The sequence below is a fragment of the Sebastes umbrosus genome, chromosome 17, assembly GCF_015220745.1.
Source record: "Sebastes umbrosus isolate fSebUmb1 chromosome 17, fSebUmb1.pri, whole genome shotgun sequence".
NCBI classification, from domain to species: domain Eukaryota; kingdom Metazoa; phylum Chordata; class Actinopteri; order Perciformes; family Sebastidae; genus Sebastes; species Sebastes umbrosus.
In genome coordinates, this window is record NC_051285.1 from 23,510,883 (window position 1) to 23,530,790 (window position 19,908).

General features: G+C 42.5%; 1 protein-coding gene across 5 annotated transcripts in view; it reads right to left on the bottom strand.

Moving 5' to 3' along the window:
• Window positions 1-19,908, bottom strand: part of LOC119475805 (Down syndrome cell adhesion molecule homolog) — a 116,916-nt gene that overhangs the window by 8,494 nt on the left and 88,514 nt on the right. For all 5 annotated transcript variants that reach the window (XM_037748859.1, XM_037748857.1, XM_037748855.1 and 2 more), the window contains 11 exons: window positions 9,981-10,177; window positions 9,052-9,148; window positions 8,738-8,866; window positions 8,112-8,279; window positions 7,456-7,526; window positions 5,932-6,175; window positions 5,391-5,537; window positions 2,370-2,525; window positions 1,805-1,938; window positions 1,235-1,388; window positions 280-397 (listed from right to left, as the gene is read on the bottom strand). In XM_037748859.1, the coding sequence (XP_037604787.1) occupies window positions 280-397; window positions 1,235-1,388; window positions 1,805-1,938; window positions 2,370-2,525; window positions 5,391-5,537; window positions 5,932-6,175; window positions 7,456-7,526; window positions 8,112-8,279; window positions 8,738-8,866; window positions 9,052-9,148; window positions 9,981-10,177 (1,615 nt within the window). The remainder of the gene's footprint in view (window positions 1-279; window positions 398-1,234; window positions 1,389-1,804; window positions 1,939-2,369; window positions 2,526-5,390; window positions 5,538-5,931; window positions 6,176-7,455; window positions 7,527-8,111; window positions 8,280-8,737; window positions 8,867-9,051; window positions 9,149-9,980; window positions 10,178-19,908) is intronic.

Genomic DNA, 19,908 nt, shown 5'->3' on the forward strand with positions numbered 1-19,908 from the left:
AGGGTTTCTGGACAATATTTGTCATTGTTTTGTGTTGTTAATTGATTTCCAATAATAAATATATACATACATTTTCATAAAGCAAGCATATTTGCCCACTCCCATGTTGATAAAAGTATTTAATACTTGGCAAATCTCCCTTTAAGGTACATTTTGAACAGATAAAAATGTTTCTATTACTTTAAATATTTTAATAAATTGTCAGTTCTATTGTATACACATGTACTGTATTCATCTATAACAACATCTACTGTATGTTTGCATGTGTACTGTACTCACATCTCCTTCAGCCACTTGATGGTTGGGGATGGATCACCCACTGCTTTACAAGGCAGCACAATGTCCCTCATCCAGGGGGTCGTTACTGTCCTGTTGAAGGTCAGGATCCGAGCCGGAGCTGCAAAAACACACACATGCTTCATCAGTCCACAAAGGAGATGCAGTAACAAATAGATGCTTTCTAAATGATTTCAGAAAGAGTTTTTTTCATTTTTGTTGTCCTTTGTTAATTTACTCTGTAACCCTTTTAGCTCACTGAGTCAGGGATACAGACTCAGAGGCCACAGGCTGATGGTGTTTCTCTCTCCATCCGAGCAGTGGAGCAGGGAAGGAGGGGACATCCATCACCTAGACCTCAGACAGGATGTGAACGTCCTGATAGGAGCTGTGGGTCCTGACTCCGGACACCATGGGGTCTATCAGCATATGCAATCAGCTTATCAGCTCTCACCAAGCATGTAAAGTGTTGACAGGGCCAAACACAGGGTTATTTACATTCAGCTGATGCTCCCTTTACCTGTCTTCTTATAAGGACGTACTAGCAATAAGCTACTTGTTCACACATCCGCATGGCTGAGGTGAGTTGGGGTAAGAGGGTGAAGCAAGGTAATCCCCTACAACGGATCCTGTTTGAATGTTTACCTACTTACTTAAATGTTATTAAAACTTAACAGTTGGACCCACTACTATAATTTTACATTGTATGCTGCCGAATGCTGTGATTTCCTTCCTTCTTGCTATTATAGCACTTGTGTTTCAACCATCAGGCACGTAGATCAGGACACCATTTGCCTTTTTTCTTAAGGCTGACATGAACCTTCAGGAGGTTACTTAGTTTTTTTATTTACCAGTAAAACTGGCAGCCAGCTTCTAGATCAAATGTGGAACACAGTACAGTACAAGTATTTCAGCTTTACTGTCTATCAAACTGTAACCAGAGATCAGCTCCACCTACCCTCAGATATGGGTTTGACAGTGATGATTTCGCTGGCGTTTCCGCGGCCTGCAGCGGTGACGGCCACCACCCAGATACTGTACTGACGGTTCCGGCTCAGGTTTTGGATGCGGTAGAAGAACACATCGGGGGCCGCCTCGAACTCACTGCTCACCTGGGCGAGGGAAGACATTCAGGACTGTCAAAACTCTGCAGCTACAGATCAAACTGTTATATTTTCTGTTGACATTAAATGCTAACTTAATGTGAAAGGATAAGTCTGGTGATATTCTATATTTTTTGTTATTGTCAACAAATCCCATAAACACACTAAAAACAACAATTAATGAACCCTACAAACAGGTATTGTATGTGAATCCAAAGCCTGATATCCTTTTCCTCTGTACAGTGGGCTAGCTTGAGTCAGTGATAATTCTCTGTAGGTTCACGACCCACGAGCGACTCGCAAATGATCACTTCATTTTAAATTCAACCAATTAAAATGCTAAATTGTTCATAGATTTAATACAGGAACTTTAATTATGGCGAAGAGCCGAATGTCTGATTTAATATCGTATTAAGCGTTCATACCGTGGGGTGTGGGTTGGAGCAGAACACGGTGTATTTCCTGATGATGCCGTTCACTTTGAGAGGAGGGAGCCAGGACACAAACACCACTGTGCTTGATGCAGCTGCCGCCTTCACACCCGCCGGAGGCCCGGGAACTAAAAGGAAAGAGATGATCCAGTTGATATATTTCCCACATTAAGCTAATATTATTACTCAGAAGATTTTTATGGTGCTTTTTACACTGATAATAAAGCAAGATAACAGATGGCCAAACGTCATATTGTACAGTCACAGCTCTCCATTTAATAAGCATATTTAAGACCCTGCTGCTCCCTTGCCTCATTTTTACCACAGGGGTTCATTCGCTGCTGCAAAATATTCTCAATTTGGCAAAGCTGACATTTCTCCATTTAATGTTAAGATCAGACGTACTGTAATTCCTTGAGGCCCCACAGCAGCAAGTCAAACTCAAGTCTGAGCATATCTATAAAACAGCTTGAGTGAGACACACTAGCTCGCCTTGACAAGTGCAATGTGTCTGCTGCCCTTGTGGTTTTATCTGGAGAGTGTGACTTAATCTTCCTACCGTCCTCCTTGGTGCGGGTGTAAATCTGTTCGCTGCGAACGCCGTCTCCAGCTCTGGTGAAGGCCAACACCTGGATGCTGTAATTGGTGTACTTCTCCAGACCGTCCAGCTCCAGAGAGGGTTTAGAGGTTGTCACGTTCCGGATCTCTCCGAGCTCTAAAGGATAGAAAACAAGAGAGAGTGGGGGGAGTAAAATGAAATCTAGTGAGGACACCTCAGGTCAAAGGCCTTATCCAATGCAGGTGTCTTATTGTTAATAAACCCAGCAGTGATATGACATGTGACTAGCATATTATACAGCACATCACATACATAAAAGTAGATGTCAGGCCCAAGGGTGTCATAGCACAGCCTTGGATATAATGCCGTATTCAATCACAAAGTTTAAACAACCCTGCGTCCAAGGTCTGCTGCGGTGGCAGGCCTTGACTGGCAACCTGCTACCCTCAGCTGTTAGGCTTTGAATTATTGATGTCTCTCTGTGTCACTCCCTGTCCATATCACTTCTTAACAATGTTTCTTTTTCTCCTTTCACTTCTCTCTAGAGATCTATGAGGCCAGCTGCATCTCTTCTTCTTTGGCTTTTAATGAGCAATTAAACGCCTGGAATACCCATCGCACTTGGAAGACTGCAGACATTTTACAGTACAGTAAACGCATTTATGCATGATTGTGTCTGTGTGTTTGTACTGATATCCAGTTATACTGTCTAGATGGAAAATGGAAACAACAATTTTAAATCAGGAAACTCAAAACCGTGAATTTGTAGCACATTAAAGCGCTGCAGGAATGAGTCCTAAAACCCAGGAATGAGTTAGCATTTTAGCACTTCTGGTTCCCTCGTCTGGAAGTTACATCGTTGCGAGTAGCATACCTGTGTAGCAGTCCACTCAAGTGAAAAAATTCAGTGTAACCTTAATATAACCCTGAGCTGTTACTATCTAAACAAGACCCGGTCAAAATCGACTGTATGGCTGGACCGTGTATGTGTGTATATAGACGTCAGTCTGCGGATTTGTAGCTAAATTGTTATACAAATAGTCAGTGGTCATGTCTATAATGTCCAGCGAGGACACTAGGGGACGCGCTGCTCCACTCAACTGGCCGTGCAAGCGGTGACGTATCCTATCGTGGAACGCACTTGATTGGTCCCTGGTTTTCTGCTCGCCGTTTCGAACAGGAAACAACATGGCGGCCTGCTCGTAAAGTTTCTGTTATTCCATCTAAACAATCCACCAAAATCTACTTGTGAAAACATTTTACATGAGGAATAGTCTATGCCACTACTGAATCTCGTTTCATTTTAGAACTAGATCCCCTAGTTTGACAGCTTGGTCCAAGTTTCGTGAGCTGGACACGTTGAGCTGGACGGGCTCATTTGCATAAAGGACTGTGCCCGCCTTTTCAATTTTAAAGGGCAACGGCCAATGAGGAAACTCCAACACCTGGCCGACCAATCGTGTAACTTCATCACTCAGTCACACAGTGACAGACCTTTGCATTTGTAGGACTGGACCTCTACGGTCCTGCCAAAAAGACACATCAACCACTGTGAAACTGAGCTGATTCCAAAAACACTGGTGCTCTGATACAACCTGCATGCTGCACCACTGTTTGTTAGAAAGGGCTTGTGTCTCCCTCTGCTGGTCAATGACGTTACATTCTGTCATACTGATGAACCTCTAGTGTGGGATTGAGTGGTATAGATAGAATAGTGAGCAGTTGACCATTATATTTGTTATATTTACACACTATATAAGCCAAACCATCACTAAATAACAACACTGAAATTTAACTATGAGCATTCATCCACGGAGCGACGGACTGTTGCCATGCAAACTAGTCCTGGCTGTCAAGTCTGGAGCGCCCATGTTCTATAGGCAGGCCAACATGATGTGACAGTGCAGGGGTCAAAGGTAATAACGCTGTCACAACCAATCCCACTGACACAAAGCCGGCATGTAACGGTGGCATGGAATGCTGTCTGACTTCAACAGGACCATGCAGACTTTGGGCCGGTAGTGGAGGTTACTCAGATACCCAGAATACATCTGGGTAAGCTATAGCGTACTAATAAGCAATCCTTACAATCCTTATTGTTTTATTCATTATATAAACATCCATTACACATTTTTAACTCATAACCTTTGCATTCAGCAGAGATTACTGGATGAATAAATACTGACTCAAGACTGGACGTAAGCAAACAAACAAATCTGATGTAACACAACTGAACTATTTATGTCTCAGTTTGACCCCACAGATATATCAAGGTCGCTCTCCCTAGTCGTCTTTGTGTGGGAATCAGCAGTGGTTTTCTAGATTTATTGGTAATAAATAGGGCTGTCAAAGTTAACTCAATAATAATTGGTTAATGAAAATTTGTTTTAACACCACTAATTTCTTTATCACGTTAATGTAACTTGCGATTTTTAGGTTGTAGCGGGCTCAGTTTTAAAGTTAGAGTGAAGATACTGGCATCATGAAACTATAAAACCTAAGGAATCCATTGGTACCAACAAAGTGATACTAGCTTGTTGCAAAGGAGGTCCCTTGACCTCTGACCTCAAGATATGTGAATGTAAATGGGTTCTATGGGTACCCACGAGTCTCCCCTTTACAGACATGCCCACTTTATGATAATCACATGCAGTTTGGGGCAAGTCATAGTCAGCACACTGACACACTGACAGCTGTTGTTGCCTGTTGGGCTTGAGTTTGCCATGTTATGATTTGAGCATATTTTATGCTAAATGCAGTACCTGTGAGGGTTTCTGGACAATATTTGTCATTGTTTTATGTCGCTAATTGATTTCCAATAATAAATATATACATTAATTTGCATAAAGCAGCATATTTGTCCACTTCCCTGAAGATAAGAGTATCAAATACTTTTTGAACAGATGAAAAAAAGTGTGATTAATTTGCGATTAACCACGATTAACTATGGACAATCATGTGATTAATATCGATTAGATATTTTAATCCATTGACAGCCGTAGTAGAAATATAAATGTGTACCTCCATCAGGCAGGTTGGCCCAGTAGATGACCCTGAAACCCAGCAGGTTGCCGTTCAGAGCGTCTTTGGGAGGGGTCAGCCAGGACAGAGAGATGACCTCCGGAGACGTGGCCGTGGCCTGGACGTTCTCTGGAGGACGACTGGGCACTGAGGGGGGAAAGGACCAGGAGACAGATGATGAAAACAGTGGACTCTCAGTAGAAACTAGAGGACTGACAACATGAGGCAGGCAACACCCTCTGATCTCCACTAGGCTGTGATATAGCCTCACAAATAATCTCTCTAAAATGAAACCATCCTGCCTGCCTCTTTGAGAACAGTTCATTCACAGCTGTGTTGTGTTGGCATCACCCCTGTTAGGACACAGCTAACATCTAATATCTTTGAAGAATACTTTGTTGTTTTTTGCAGTATCCCTCAGTGTTCACTTTTAGCAAATGCTTTTTTATTATGTTGTATCAGACCTTCTTTACTTTCATGTTTTCTTGTTATGGTTTTATTCAGAATATTCTTTACATCATCATAACTATTCCGATCTTACCGTCTTCCAGCGTGGTAGCAGCCACCTCTGTGGAAGAGGGCCCTGTCCCAGCGCTGTTGCTGGCTTGCACCACGACTCCATACTGGGTGAACTTCTTCAGGTTGTCCAGCACAAGGCTCTCTGCATTGTCCCCTGTGGTCTCCACGCTGATCACACTGAACTGGTAGTTTCCACCAGAGCTGTACTCCCTGTAGCCCACCTGGTAGCCCCTGATAGCTCCATTCTGGAGGTGCTTCTTGGGTGCCTGAAGAGGGAATGACACAGGTTTTTAGAGACAATGGGGTTGAACGTCCCTGCTCTTTTTTTTACTTAAGAGCAAAAGAACCACATTTTACAGGACAAATTAAAACATTTTAGTCAGAGACTGATGAAGAAAGTAGCATGTCAGTCTCTATGTTGATGAATAGAGAAAACATTATTTTCATGAATGTATTTCATTATGTTCTGGTACCAGAAAGTGAAAAATGTGTGCACACATTATGCACAAATACTGTATATTATGGTGTTGGCTGGGGAATGCCACCGACACTCACCTAAATATACCCCCCAGGCTGTTACAAGAACAAGGCCCTCTTCTTTGTCAACTTGTCAACTAAACCAGACAGGACCAGTTTACCACAAGCTTATCTCAAGAAAATGAGACACCTCAAGGTCTTATAATCTTTCTGTCTGGGCAGCCTGGAACTACTCCCATGTCAAAGAGTGCAAAAAGGTTGCAATTATAATTTTGAGTTATTTAAATGACACCAATTTGCCAATAACTCTTGTAACATATTTATGTTGTTTGTGCTCCTCCTCTGAGACCTTCAAAGTCCAGCTCAGGTACCCTCTTTTGTTTTTCACTCATGCGACAGCATCTGGCAACAAAATGCATCTTGGATAATGCGATGACATGCTGTGGGCTCTCCACACCAGCATAAAACTACCCCACACAGCCAACACAATCGTCTTCTCTAGCTGCATAGCTGAGGGAAAATGTGCACTTTTGTCTGTTAAGCAGCAGTCACGGTTTCCCATGTTCACACAGAATGAGAGAGAGGAAGTAAAATGTGATTACAGGTCGTCATTTGAGGCATACTGTATATTTAGATGCATTCTGGTGCCACGTGTGAAATGTCTCCCTTGACCAAAGGCCAAAATGTCTCCACACATGATGGAAATAATAACACCTAAACCACCAGACATGAGAATAAAGACTGATAATGGCAACGAATGCTGCAGGTACACACAGGGTTCTTTAATTTATTCAGGAACAGCCAACCGAAGTCACACCTGGGAGCTGATCAGTACAGCTTCAATCTTCTGCTACTCGCTGCTGAGCAGCTCAACTGGAGCAGCAGCAGGTTAAATGTTGAGTTCAAAGACTCGTTGACTTAGAGGAGATAACAGTGCTGAATTTATTTGGGGACTTGCAAACAGCAATCTTTCAACGCTGTCATCCCTAATACCTATCTGGACACAGCTACATACTCACCTCATGGAAACATACACACATTTTGAACCCACAGGGTTGGATTAACTTACCCGCCAAGAGACTCGGATGCTCTGAGAGGAGAGGGCTTCCAGCTGCACCTCCTGAGGTGGTCCATCAGGAGCTGAGATCAGATCGCCAACATGTACATATTATAAAACTGTACACGTCCAACAACTGTCTCAAATATTTTTTAGAAAGCTGTCGCAAACAACATTGTTCTGCACAAAACCCTAAACTAAACAAAAAGTGAGTCTGGATTAGACTATTTTAACAAAATGTGATGGTAGTATTTATAGGTCGCTGCTGAGGGTGACGATGAGTGCTCTGTGGGGGGCTGGCAGAGAGGGGAGATGAAGGGATGGGGGGGCTGATTTGCAGATGGGGTCCAGCCTCAGTCTATTGACCGTAGTGTGACATTTACTACTGAGGCTGCTAATTGAAATTTTCTGCTTTTAGTGCGGGGTCAGCGTGTGTTCAATAATGCAACAGAGCCAATGGGGCTGATGTCACCAGGCTGTTAATGAATTGACTCAGTTGGCCCTTTACCTCCTTTTGCTTCTCGTCTTTCACTCTCCACCCCTTGTTTTTGTTACTCTGATCTGTTGTGTCATAATAACGTATCAGATTTATCCTTTTTAATTTATTTATGTGAATCATTTGCGCATGATTTAGCTCCGCACAGACAACGCAGACGGTTCGTTCTCACCTGCTTCGTCGGTGGTGATGGTGAGCTCGTTGCTGGCCTCGCTCTTGCCGATTAGGTTCTTGGCGAACATGCGGATGTTGTAGGTGGAGGAGGGGTGCAGGTCGATGATGGTGGCCTGGTTGAGCTGAGGTGAGACATCTTTGGTCTTCTGAGCGGTATCCCAGGAGGCTGTAGAGGGGAGAGGGCGAGGTTTATTGGGGTTGCTAAAGTCATGGGAGAAGTCAAAGCTAAGTGCATTAGGACAGAATATATTAAATCATAGCGCTGAGACAAAGTGAATGCAGGGATAATCAATCAAAACACATGATTCTCTACAAGCTTGCACATTTTATCCAGTGCTATGTGAAATCATTTTTTGTTTAATGTTAGAGCTGTACATTTTTTAGTACAAACATTATCATATTAGCTTGTTGTGAAGGAGGCTAAATATTGCTGCACACTTGCGCTCAATTTTGGCCAAGAAAAACTGTCATGGCCATTTTCAAAGGGGTCTCTTGACCTCTGACCTCAAGATATGTGAATGAAAATGAGTTCTATGGGTACCCACAAGTCTCCCCTTTACAGACATGCTCACTTTATGATAATCACATGCAGTTTGGGGCAAGTCATCGACAGCCCTCTTGTACCTGATTTGTTCTTGCTCTCAATATCAAAGCCTGTAATCGGGCTGTTGCCATCAAAACCCATAGTCCAACGCAGTGCAATGGTCCTGTCCTTCACTTCTCTGATCTCAACCTCTGGTGGGTCCGGGGGCTCTGCAAGACACAAGGGTGACCGTCACTTTGTTATTTCAGTTTTATTGAACTTAAAAAACGGCAGGTAAATGGCAGGTAATTGGGAATTTGCCATTACTCTATTTGCAATACTTGTGAAAGCTGAAAAGTGTTGTTACAGCATTTGTTTGTTTTCTTTAGAGCAGCTGATGTAGGTGAAGTCATACCTTGCACTGTGAGCTGTATGATTCCTCTGTCCTCACCAAAGGAGTTGATGGCATGGCAAGAGAAGAAGCCGGAGTCCTCCCTCACTGTGGGCATGATCTGATGGATGCACACGAATGAAATGATTTTAAATACTATGCAGGTGGATGTCCACCGGTCGCGTAGAGCCATTGATGTCAACAAATTCATGCCAATATTTGATATCTCTATTTTAATGGAGAGGTTTTCTCTCCAGTTATGATTCATGCCGCTTTTGACCCAATAAAATGAAGCACCCTGTGACTCCTCATCACAGGCCTTAGTGTAGACATGAGTGTATGAACAGTTAAACAAAGAGTCTCTAAAACTACGTCATTAGAAGGATTTCACAGTCCCGAAGAGGTGAAAGTATCCAGTATTAATAAGAAAAAAGCAAGACACAATAATAATATAATTAACCTCTTCCGCTCCTTGAGGGCGCCGGCTCAAGCAGACTCAGTTTTAGAGCTAGAGTGAAGGTACTGGTATCACATGAAACCTAAGGAATCCATTGATACCAACCATGCCATTCTAGCGTGTCAGGAAGGAGGCTAAAGAATGCTCCGAGGTTAAATTACGAAGCTAAATTTTGGCAAGGAAAAACTGTATGTTTTGTATGTACGATATGCCGATTTTCAAAGGGGTCCATTGACCTCTGATCTCAAGATATGTGAATGAAAATGGGTTCTATGAGTACCCACGAGTCTCCCCTTTACAGACATACCCACTTTATGATAATCACATGCAGTTCGGGGCAAAAACAATGCAGTTATTTGTATGCAATATAAATGTGTTGTTTTCACCTGATAATAAAACCTTTGTGTGCTGTGGCTTTATATATGAAATAAATATCAACAATCCATTATATAGCCCCAAGTTGAATTTCACACTTCCAAGTGGAACAGCCTCCTACCTGCAGGGTGGAGATGACTTCATCGCCCACCTCCTTGACAGAAACCACGTAGCGGCTGGTCTCAGGGTTGATGATGCGTTCCTCCTTCTCCCAGCGTACCATGATGGGCTTCTCACCGTGGGCCGTGCAGCTCATCTTCTTCTCTTCACCCTGCGTGGCCAGCGTGGTGTTGGGGTAGGATGTGATCATGGCAGGGACTGGTGCGGAAATAAGGTGGAGAAAAAGAGAAGAAGATATCTTGTTAGATTTATTTTCTAGATGAAACACATTGGTACTGGAGTTGTAACTGATGGATGTTTTGTTCAAACGAACAGCACTAGGACGAGACCCATTTCTCTGGTTCCGATGACTTTTGATTAAGCCAGTATCTGCGGAGCCCCAAAGTGGTCGATATTAAATAAATAAATAAGACATTATGAAATAAATAATCATATAAATAAATAGCCAAATATATAAGACATTGTTAAAGCTCAACTCATTATTATGGAATTTAAATTATACATTTTTATTTCAACATGCTCTTTTATCAAAAGTCTGCTATTATTTAACAATTTAATTTAATTTGTACCTTAATGATTTAATTAATGATGTTCTTCAGAGGAAGACAAACAACTGTTAAGAGCATACACAGTGTCTCTTTTGGTAGTCGTAGCCAACAGGAGCTAGCTATAGTTAGCTGGCAGTTGCTGAAGTTGCAGAGAAAAGGCATTGTGATTGGCTGAGAGGTGAGAAGGTGAGAAGTGACATCATGAAATAAAAGCGTCATTGGGGACAATGTCATAAAATGCAAGCAGGCTTTTGAAAAAGGGCTCTTTGACAAGAGTTTCTACAATGAAACGAACATGGACACCAATAAAACTCCATTCATATGATATGAACACTTAAAGGCTCCTTAATGAGCAAACATTTTAATACTACTGTTTTATCACCTAACAGTGTTTGTCGTGCTAATAGAAGTTCAGCTATTTATCTAGCTGTAATGCAAAATTTTTTTACCAATTGTCTGATGTAAAATTAAAAGAAAAGGAACATTTTAACGTGTTTTATAGCAACTTCTTGGGGGGAAAAAATTACATTAGGAACACAAAGTATTCCCAGCATTGTTAATGTTGAGTAACTGAACATACAGCTTCCCTTTAAAGTTAAAGTCAAGGCGGCCTCGGCGTGTATCTTGTATCTGAGGGTCCTAAATGGTACAGTGATGCTCTAACAACACTCTGAAGACACCACTCTAAACGCACACTAACGACATACATGCCTCATTACACCCACAGCAGAGTGTATAACAACCCCCTGCTCCCAGATGATCACACACACACACCCATGTACCATGTACACACACACAAGCTCGCGCAAGCACACTAATGCGCTCTCGCATGCTCTCGCATACACACACACACACACACACACACACACAAAAACAAACACACAAAGCGTGACTCCAGTGATGTGATGGGAAGTGTCAGGCAAGAGGTTGCAAACATTTAAGCCTCATCTCTTATTCACTCTGAAGCCATTTGGGGCTCGGCTATGGAAAAAGAACGCTGATTTATTTTGCATGACAAGTATGAATTTTTTGTGAGACACATTTGGAAAAGTGAGGGAGGAAAAAAAAAAGCTCCGGCTTTATTTAAACGTTATCGTTTTAGTGCACAGCTACTTTCATTTTGCAGTGTAAGTGGCTCAGAGGTGGCGCAGGGCGATGTTGTTGACACCTCTGGCAGAGCGGGACACTGTGCTAGGTGACAAAAAGCAACGACAGTGAGAAGATCAAGACAGCTACGCCCGGTGTAGAGGATGTCTGCACTGGAAGCATTAAAGGGGACATATCATAAGAAACTCACTTTTTCAATGCTTGTGCTCATATATTTGGATATCTGGAGTGGCTACTAACCCACAAACTATGAAATAAGACAACCCAGTTAGATTTTTGTAGATCAGAAAACATGTGATTCAACAAGCCATTCAGATTTGGCTCCCCTTCCTATGTCACAAGCAGGCTCATTACAATATATCACCCACAGCTTGAGAACTACCTTTGCAAAGGTGCACCATACTTTTCTAGCAAGCCAATCAGAGCAGACTGGGCTTTTTTCTGGAGGGGGTCTTTAAGAGACAGGCACTAAAATTGAGCGGTGAATACAGGGATATTCAGACAGACAGAAAAAGAATGTGTTTTTTGAACATTAAAGTATGTAAACATGATTTAGTAGAAACTCAAAAATAAAAAGTATGAACCTGGAAATGAGCATATGTCCCTTTTAAATAAATTCCAGCATCCAGGATCTGGAGGGGAAATACATTAAAGCTACAATACATTTGTGTTAAGAGCACATTTTTTTTACGTTTTATAAAAACATTTTAAACATACTGCACTGATTCAAAAATCACAAAACATCTTACTGGCAATATGATTATGTTTTTGAAAGGAAATTATTTTGAAATAAGTAGTGTGATATTTGATGTCCTCTGCTAAAAAAAATCACTAGTTTTTTTTGTATTATTATTTTTATATATAAATTATATATTTGGGAAAAAAATGACACCTCAAAGGAACTTAGCCTGATCAGCTGGTGATGTAGAAATGAACTAACTGGAGTCGACCAATCACCTTAGGGTTTATGTGTGTGTATGTGTGTGTATGTCGGGGGGTTGCTTTTGATCTCACAGCCAATCAAAGTAGTGGGCCTTCCTAGCTGCTAGTCACGCCCAAATACGGCTCTTCAGTTGGGAGAGGGGCAATAGAAAAAAATCACAAGCACAAGCATGTGATGTTTGTAGACTCAAGGTAGCTATATGAAATTGTAGAAAAGTGGGGAAAATAAATCACATTTGATACTGTTGGTACATTGAAGTACACAAAAAAACATATACTCTATGTATTTTCAATTTCATCCCATGACTATAAATAGATATGATGCCAATAGATTTTTGAGGGGCCAGATTGATACATAAATAAGATAAATTAGAGTTATATAAACTGTTAAAACAGAAGTTGTTTGAAATTGTTGTACTGATAAAGCAGACTTTCTAAAGAGCTGTTCATCCTTTATTCAACCAATGAAGGACATGCACATTTAATGTTACATCATTAATCATTATCACTGTTTCTGAATCAGTTACCGACATCAGCATATAGAAAATCAATTTGCAGATTTGTGTCTTGTATTTTATGTGCTTCTCTCACTACTGTGATAGTGTGAGCCAGACAGCAGCACTGCAGTTAATATATTACAAATATCAAATCTATTTTGCAACATGACATATTGATACGAGATGAATGCGTAAGAAGGCAGAGACACAAAAGCAAACAAATACTCAACAATGGGTGTGTCTGTGCAACATGAAGAGGGCTCAGAGATGAGGCGCACGCAGTTTGTACGCCTGTGTCCAAGTGGGTTTAAACATGCATCAGCTTGTGTCTATGTATATGCATGTATGCGCGTGTGTTTGTGTGTGCAAGCAGCCCAGCTGAGCCAGCCCCGAGGCACACTTTGTGGCTCTGTAATTGTTGTGTTGATGTATTTCTTTAATATCCAGTGGAATTACAGGAATAGGACTACGGGGAGGAGTGAGAGAGAAAGAAAGAGAGGAGGTGAAGGAGGAAAAAGGGAGTCCCCTCTCTCATTAGGCATCAACTCCCCTGATATCTAATTCAACCTCGAACACAACACATGGGGCAAAGTACACAGCAAACACACAGGGTTGAGCAGCCTGACATGAAAGGCTGATTTCATCATAAATCTCATCACCGCGAGTCACTTTGAATCATCTCTCGTTCATCTCAGCATTTAAATCTTTGTTTATGTGCCCGCTGGATTCCACTGTTTTATTAATAACGTGCTGTATGCACACGTCTGGAAGAGACTAGGTTTTTAAGACATATTGACTTGCTTTAATGAAGCATAAATAGTAAGCATTATAATAGACTAAATAGTGCTCACTGTCCGAGACACAGGAAAAGCTTCTCTTTAGAAACCAATAAAATGTTTGTGAGGAAGAGGTAGTGTGTTGCAGGCCCAAACGTGTCTATTTTTCATCCAAAGATTATTCCTAGAAATCTGCTGCTGTATCTGTAGCTCACGTTAGTAAAAAGAAAACATCAGCATTAGAGCTTGTGTGTGTAGTGTATGTTTACTGCACAGCACAATGTGTCTTTTATGTGAAGGTGAGGAGAGCCCTGTTCCTCCACAGCAACCCAGAGGGCAGTGATGATACGCTTAAGCCTGCAGGGGATTGTGGGGGATAGGCTGGCTGCTGATAGGCTACTCCCGTGAGACAAAAGCCCCCCCCTTCCTCCCACCCTCCCTTCTCCCAGGCTCCCTTTCACCTGGCCAGGTTACCATGCCAACCAGCATCGGACAGTCTCTCCTCTCCTCTCCTCTCCTCTCCCCACCTCGCCTCCCTCCCTCTTCCCTCTCCTCCTTCCTCTCTCTCTCTCTCCAGTCTCTACTCTTAGAAAAAGGGCCATTTCTAGTAGCCAGGAATAGAACATGGACCTGCCATTGATTTTCACAGGAGTATGATGATGATTACACAATCACACCCTGAATGTCGCAATGCAGGGCCAAAAAAAAAAAAAAGATACAAAAAGAATATGTTTCTAGTGTCTCTAACTGGTGGTGGTAGTGATGTGGAAAACAGAATTAGCTAAATGGAGGAGTCAGGAGAATAATAATAACATATAATAATAGCAGAAGGGCTACAGCACTTCAGTGTGGGGCGATTCATCTGTGATCGAAGACAGAAAGCAATGAGACCATCTCATTTCAGAGGTTCAATGAGATGTGAGAGGTGATGAAAAGGGAGTACATTGTTTTTTCAGAGGCATCATTTGAGCCAGATTAATTGTTATTAACAACAAAAAGAAAAGCTCCATTTTAGAAGTCACACAAAGATTTCGCAAAAAAAGAAAATGATTGATGTCGATTCGGTCTACAAATGAGATGAGGCGTCTGAGGTATGAGTTGATGCCCTTTTCCTTTAATTTTTCTCTTAATGAAGTATGAATTTTCTCTTTCTCCCACATTTCTCCTGATTTATGGCAATTGTTCACACATTTTTTTCTTTTTCCTTATCTCAACCTGTTTCTAGCACTAAACAGCGTGTACAAGCCCTACTGTTTCCACCCGGATGGCAATACACCGCGGCGTGGTTTGAGCTGCGCCCGCCACACATCACGCCGTCGTGGCGTGGCGCAAGCCATGGGAAGTAACGGGTTTCAGAGCGCAGTGGTGCCGTTGTTGTGTTGCCTGAAATGGCCTTCAGTGAGTGAGAGGAGAGGGAAATGAAGAGTACTAAGAGAAAGAAATACTCAAGCAGAGGCAAAAAATGAATGAATGAATGAAACCTGATGATTATTAGCCTAGTTTATACCAGAGATTCACACAAGTTCACACCAGAGGGGCGAATTATTCAGTTTTCTTTCCTGAGAATTAACAGTAAAATTAAAAGTAGGCCTATTCAACAAAAATGCTGTTGCAGTGTACTTGTTGTTTTGTTATTTTCATTCTTTAAAAGTCACTTTTAAAGAATGTCTTAAATTGACTCGACTAAAAATTAAAATTTTTCTGGGGGAGGACCATCAAACCTGCCGCTTTGGTTCTGAAATCCTCCCTATTTTTGAGGTCTCAAGATTGGCAAGTATGATCTGACTGTCAAAGTTGTATCCAATAAATCATTAACATTTTTTAAGTGCTGAAAATGTTTAATTAAAAAAAAAAACTCTGGTGTGCTATCTTCTCTCCAGATGAGCTGGCTTCATAAAAGTAACACCCAAGTTGAGAGCGCTGGGATGCTAGTCTACATTTTGCCCCGCGCTGTGTCGCTGGCTGCCTGGCTGGCCAGTGTAAGCCACAGGGCACCCTAGCTCGATGGGGCCCATGAGGGCCAGACAAGAGGAGACGAGTTGAGATGTGTATAGCTGCCTGCCCTGGAGGCACACTGTAAGTGGGCTAGGGAAGAGCTGGGCTGTGGACGGGGGGGGTGGGGTGCGTGAGCTCTGTGGCGATAGCACAAAGATGACTGGTTCACTGGCCGCCTGCAATGTACTGAAATAATTCCCCTTAGCTGCACAATTGGCTTGGACATGGAGCATGAACCAATGTATGCTTGCAGACTGGGCGGGCTTCAGTGTGGAGGTGGGAGGGAGGGAGGGAGGGAGGAGAGGTGGGAGGGGAGGGGGGGGGGTCGCTTGGATGCAGATGAGTAAATAAGATGAAAGAAATAGAGATCAGAGGAAGAAGGGACTTCCTTATGGTTGTCTGAAGGACGTTGTGCTCGGGAGACTGCTCAGTGACCACAAGAACATTTACCTCTTCTCTTCAGTGAAGCCTCATTAAGTGCTCTGCCCTCATCACTGTGTCTGCCAACATTATGATGTCTAATAGGCTTGATTGGTCTTAATTGGCCCTGATAAACATTGAGTGGCTGTTGACTGACTCTGATAGCATCCGCTGTGGATTGGTAATGAATTGAATGAATTGCATCTGTTTTGGTGAGGGGGTGCTTGAAAATGTTTGGAAATTGCATTAAAAAAATCAATTGTTTAAAACAGCAGTAGGTAGGAATGAAGTAAATATGATTAAAACAAGTTATTTTTTATAAAATGGTCACTATATCCTGACAGGTAATCTGAAAAAAAAAATCATATGCCTCTGTATCCTAGTCCTGAGTAACAATATTACTGTACCCTGTAATTATTCAAAGGGCCAGTGTGTAGGATTTGGCGTCATCTAGTGGTGAGGTTGCAGATTGCAATCAACTGAAACTTCCATTTCCACCAGTAGGTCCTCCTAAATGCTACACATTGTTCCTTTAATAGCGACTAAGCAATTGAAAAAACTCACTTGTAAAAAAAAAAAACTAGTCAGCGCTGATCAAATATGAATTATTTATTATTCTGTTACTGTAATGCCTATTTCTCGAATAAAATGTGTTCAGAAACATCTTGTAGTGCACTGTTTAGCTGTAAAATGAGAAAGTTTGTGACCCGGCCACTATGTTGAGATCAGTTTAGGAAATACCAAGCACCGCCCACCAGCCAGAGCAAACAATACACTACAAGATGTTTCTGAAAAGATTTTACACAAGAAACAGGCATTACAGTAACAGAATATTGATTAGCATTGCCTAGTTTGACCGTTTGATCGGAGTTCGCGAGTGATTGACAGCAGCTTCCGTTGAATGGACAGCCAATAGGAACAATCTCTCTCTGAAATGACCTATGATTGGCTAAAGTCTCCTGTCAAAGGCTACATTTTTTTAAAGCTTAAAAACAGAGCCATGAGGAGGTGCATAAGTCTAGTTTTTTACTGTGGAATTTTTGCCCAATTATGCCAAAAACATTCTACCTACTGATGCTTTAAGCCTCCACCTGCAACCAGTGTCACAACAGAACAAAAACTGATTACTACTGCTATATAGAAGAAGAAAAATAAACACAAGTGCCTCTACGTACACACGCAGACATGCACAACTTAATCCTGGTGCAGTGAGTGCAAGCAATTTCTACTGGCCGTTAGTGCAGCGGCGGCGGATGATGCATGGCGTATTATGACGAGACATTAGCCTATGCACAGACACTCATAACAATGAAAGTGCCAAGCTAGGACATCACAATAGCTGCAATTCATTTCCCGGGGAGTCCGCCACAATAGCCTGGCAGAGTGGGATCTATCTAAACCACTGCATTAGCTGCCTGGCCCATTACTCTTTTGTAATGGCTGCACTGTATCTGTGCCTTTACATTATGTCTTTACATTAACGTGTGCACTGCTTTGTCTGTCTTTGTGTGAGCTTGTTTGCTCACCTGTGTCACACATATGACTTGAGAGCATCTCTTCACCGTGCGTGTGTCTAATACTATACAACTCAGAGTTTCCGGTTGAATCTATTGATTTGTCCTCTGTTTGTTTACCGATACATCAAGCCACACTCGGACAGCCAATAATACACAGCGGAGATCATACTATCCATCACGTGAGTGATTCAGCGTGCGTCAGCTTGTGTGCCTCCCTAATTGGCTCCTAAGCCTCTTAAGTAGCTGCCGCTGCTCAAGTGGTGTAGGCTGGCCTGGATAAACAACATAAAAACAGCACAGAGTGTACAGAACATCACAGTGGCCAACATCACCGAGCATTACAGCCGCGGACGTTATAGTGGACCGCATAGGCTCAACAACACTGTACCTATTAAGCACATAGAGGCTTTAAGGGTTCCCGAGCTCGTTGTCTGCGCGCGCACACGCACACGCACACGCACACACACACACGCACACACACACACACACACACACACACACACAGGGGAGATAGGATGAGGTGTGGCTCCCCTGGCGCCCAGGGAGATTCAGGTTACTACAGAGAGCAAAGAGACACAAATCAGGACAGCGCAACTATCACAACAACAGCCTGGCAGGGACTGCTGACACACACACACACACAAACTAGAATTACCACCTTGCGGTTGTATGCCTCCACCAATCAGTCAAGTTGCTCTTTACAGCCATGTCTGTCCAAAATGTCATCCCTTCATCATTTTATCCTGTTAGACATTTGTGTGAAATTGTCATAATTAGCATTTGCATTATTGAGTTATGGCCAAAAATGTGTTTTGTGAAGTCACAGTGACCTTTGACCACCAAAACCTAGTCAGTTCATCCTTGCCGTTTGTGCCAGATTTGAAGAATGGTACGGATGGACGGACAACCCGAGAACATAATGCCTCAGGTCATGTCTATTGCCAGTGCGGAGGCATAGAATTTTTCAGACTGTAAAAATGTTGGCTGTGCCAAATGATCAGTTTACAATAATATAAAAAAACAGAAAAGCAAAATATCCTCACATTGAAAATAAACAAATAAAGATGTCACCACAACCTTTTTAGTCACCAAGTTTGGCTGGCTGCAGCTTAAAGGGACTATTTGTAACTTTGTACGCGCATAAATGTAGCGGGTCGTCACACATGCGCGCTCGCATATGCGCGTTCGCGTGTAGCCGCTGTACCCTCCTCCTCTGCCTGCTCTTCTTCACTCAGACAGCTCAGCTCGCTCCACCTCTAGACGTGAACGCGCGCTCACTCCACACTGCAGAAGAGTTAGTTTAGCTCTGAGAATATCTAGTGAATGCACAGGGGACGTTTGTGCAGAAATAACTGCTGCAGCTCCTCCAGACCAACAGAGGTTTTCCGTGTCTTGTGAAGTGACGGAGCTTTACGTTGTCTTCTCGTTACCGACCGGGTGCCGATGTCTCCCCTGCTCTCTCCGGCTGCGGGCGGAGAGAGCAGGGGAGACACGCTGCAGAGCCCCGCTGCCTCAGCCTGCACTTAGGCAGGAAAAGCCAACACTAGGATCAGATCTAAATCATGTTCATGGAGAGACCTTCGTCTGGTCAGCTAACATTACTGCCAAGCAGCTGAAATATAGAGTGATACTGTGGTTTTAGCTGACGTGTGTCGCCTCACTGTTTTGAGCGATGCTCGTTCAGGTATATTGAGAGCGAGCAAGCGCGAGCCCGACGCTGACTTTCGTTGAATTCACGGCCACAGGTGTCACTGTTAAAAAGCATTTCTGAAAGTTACAAATAGTCCCTTTAACATTGTAGTCAAATTTATGCTTATTATTCTGAGCAGGGTACAAAGACATTATAGCCATAAAGAGCCTCTCCACTTCCTGTGGTTGATCACATTACAGCCGTCAATGAGGTTCGTATTTTCTTTGTCAGATCAACAATGAAATACTACCTCTAAGTGTTCAATGGCCTGTAATAGTCTATACGATGCAGCCCTCCCACAGACTCCAGCACGAGAAATCAGATATTCTGACTGGCCTGCAGACCATATATGAAGTCTTTTAGACAATGATCTTTTAGAATTTTGTACAATAAAAAAAGGGCTAAGCACCATGGAGTACATAGGATCCAATCTACAC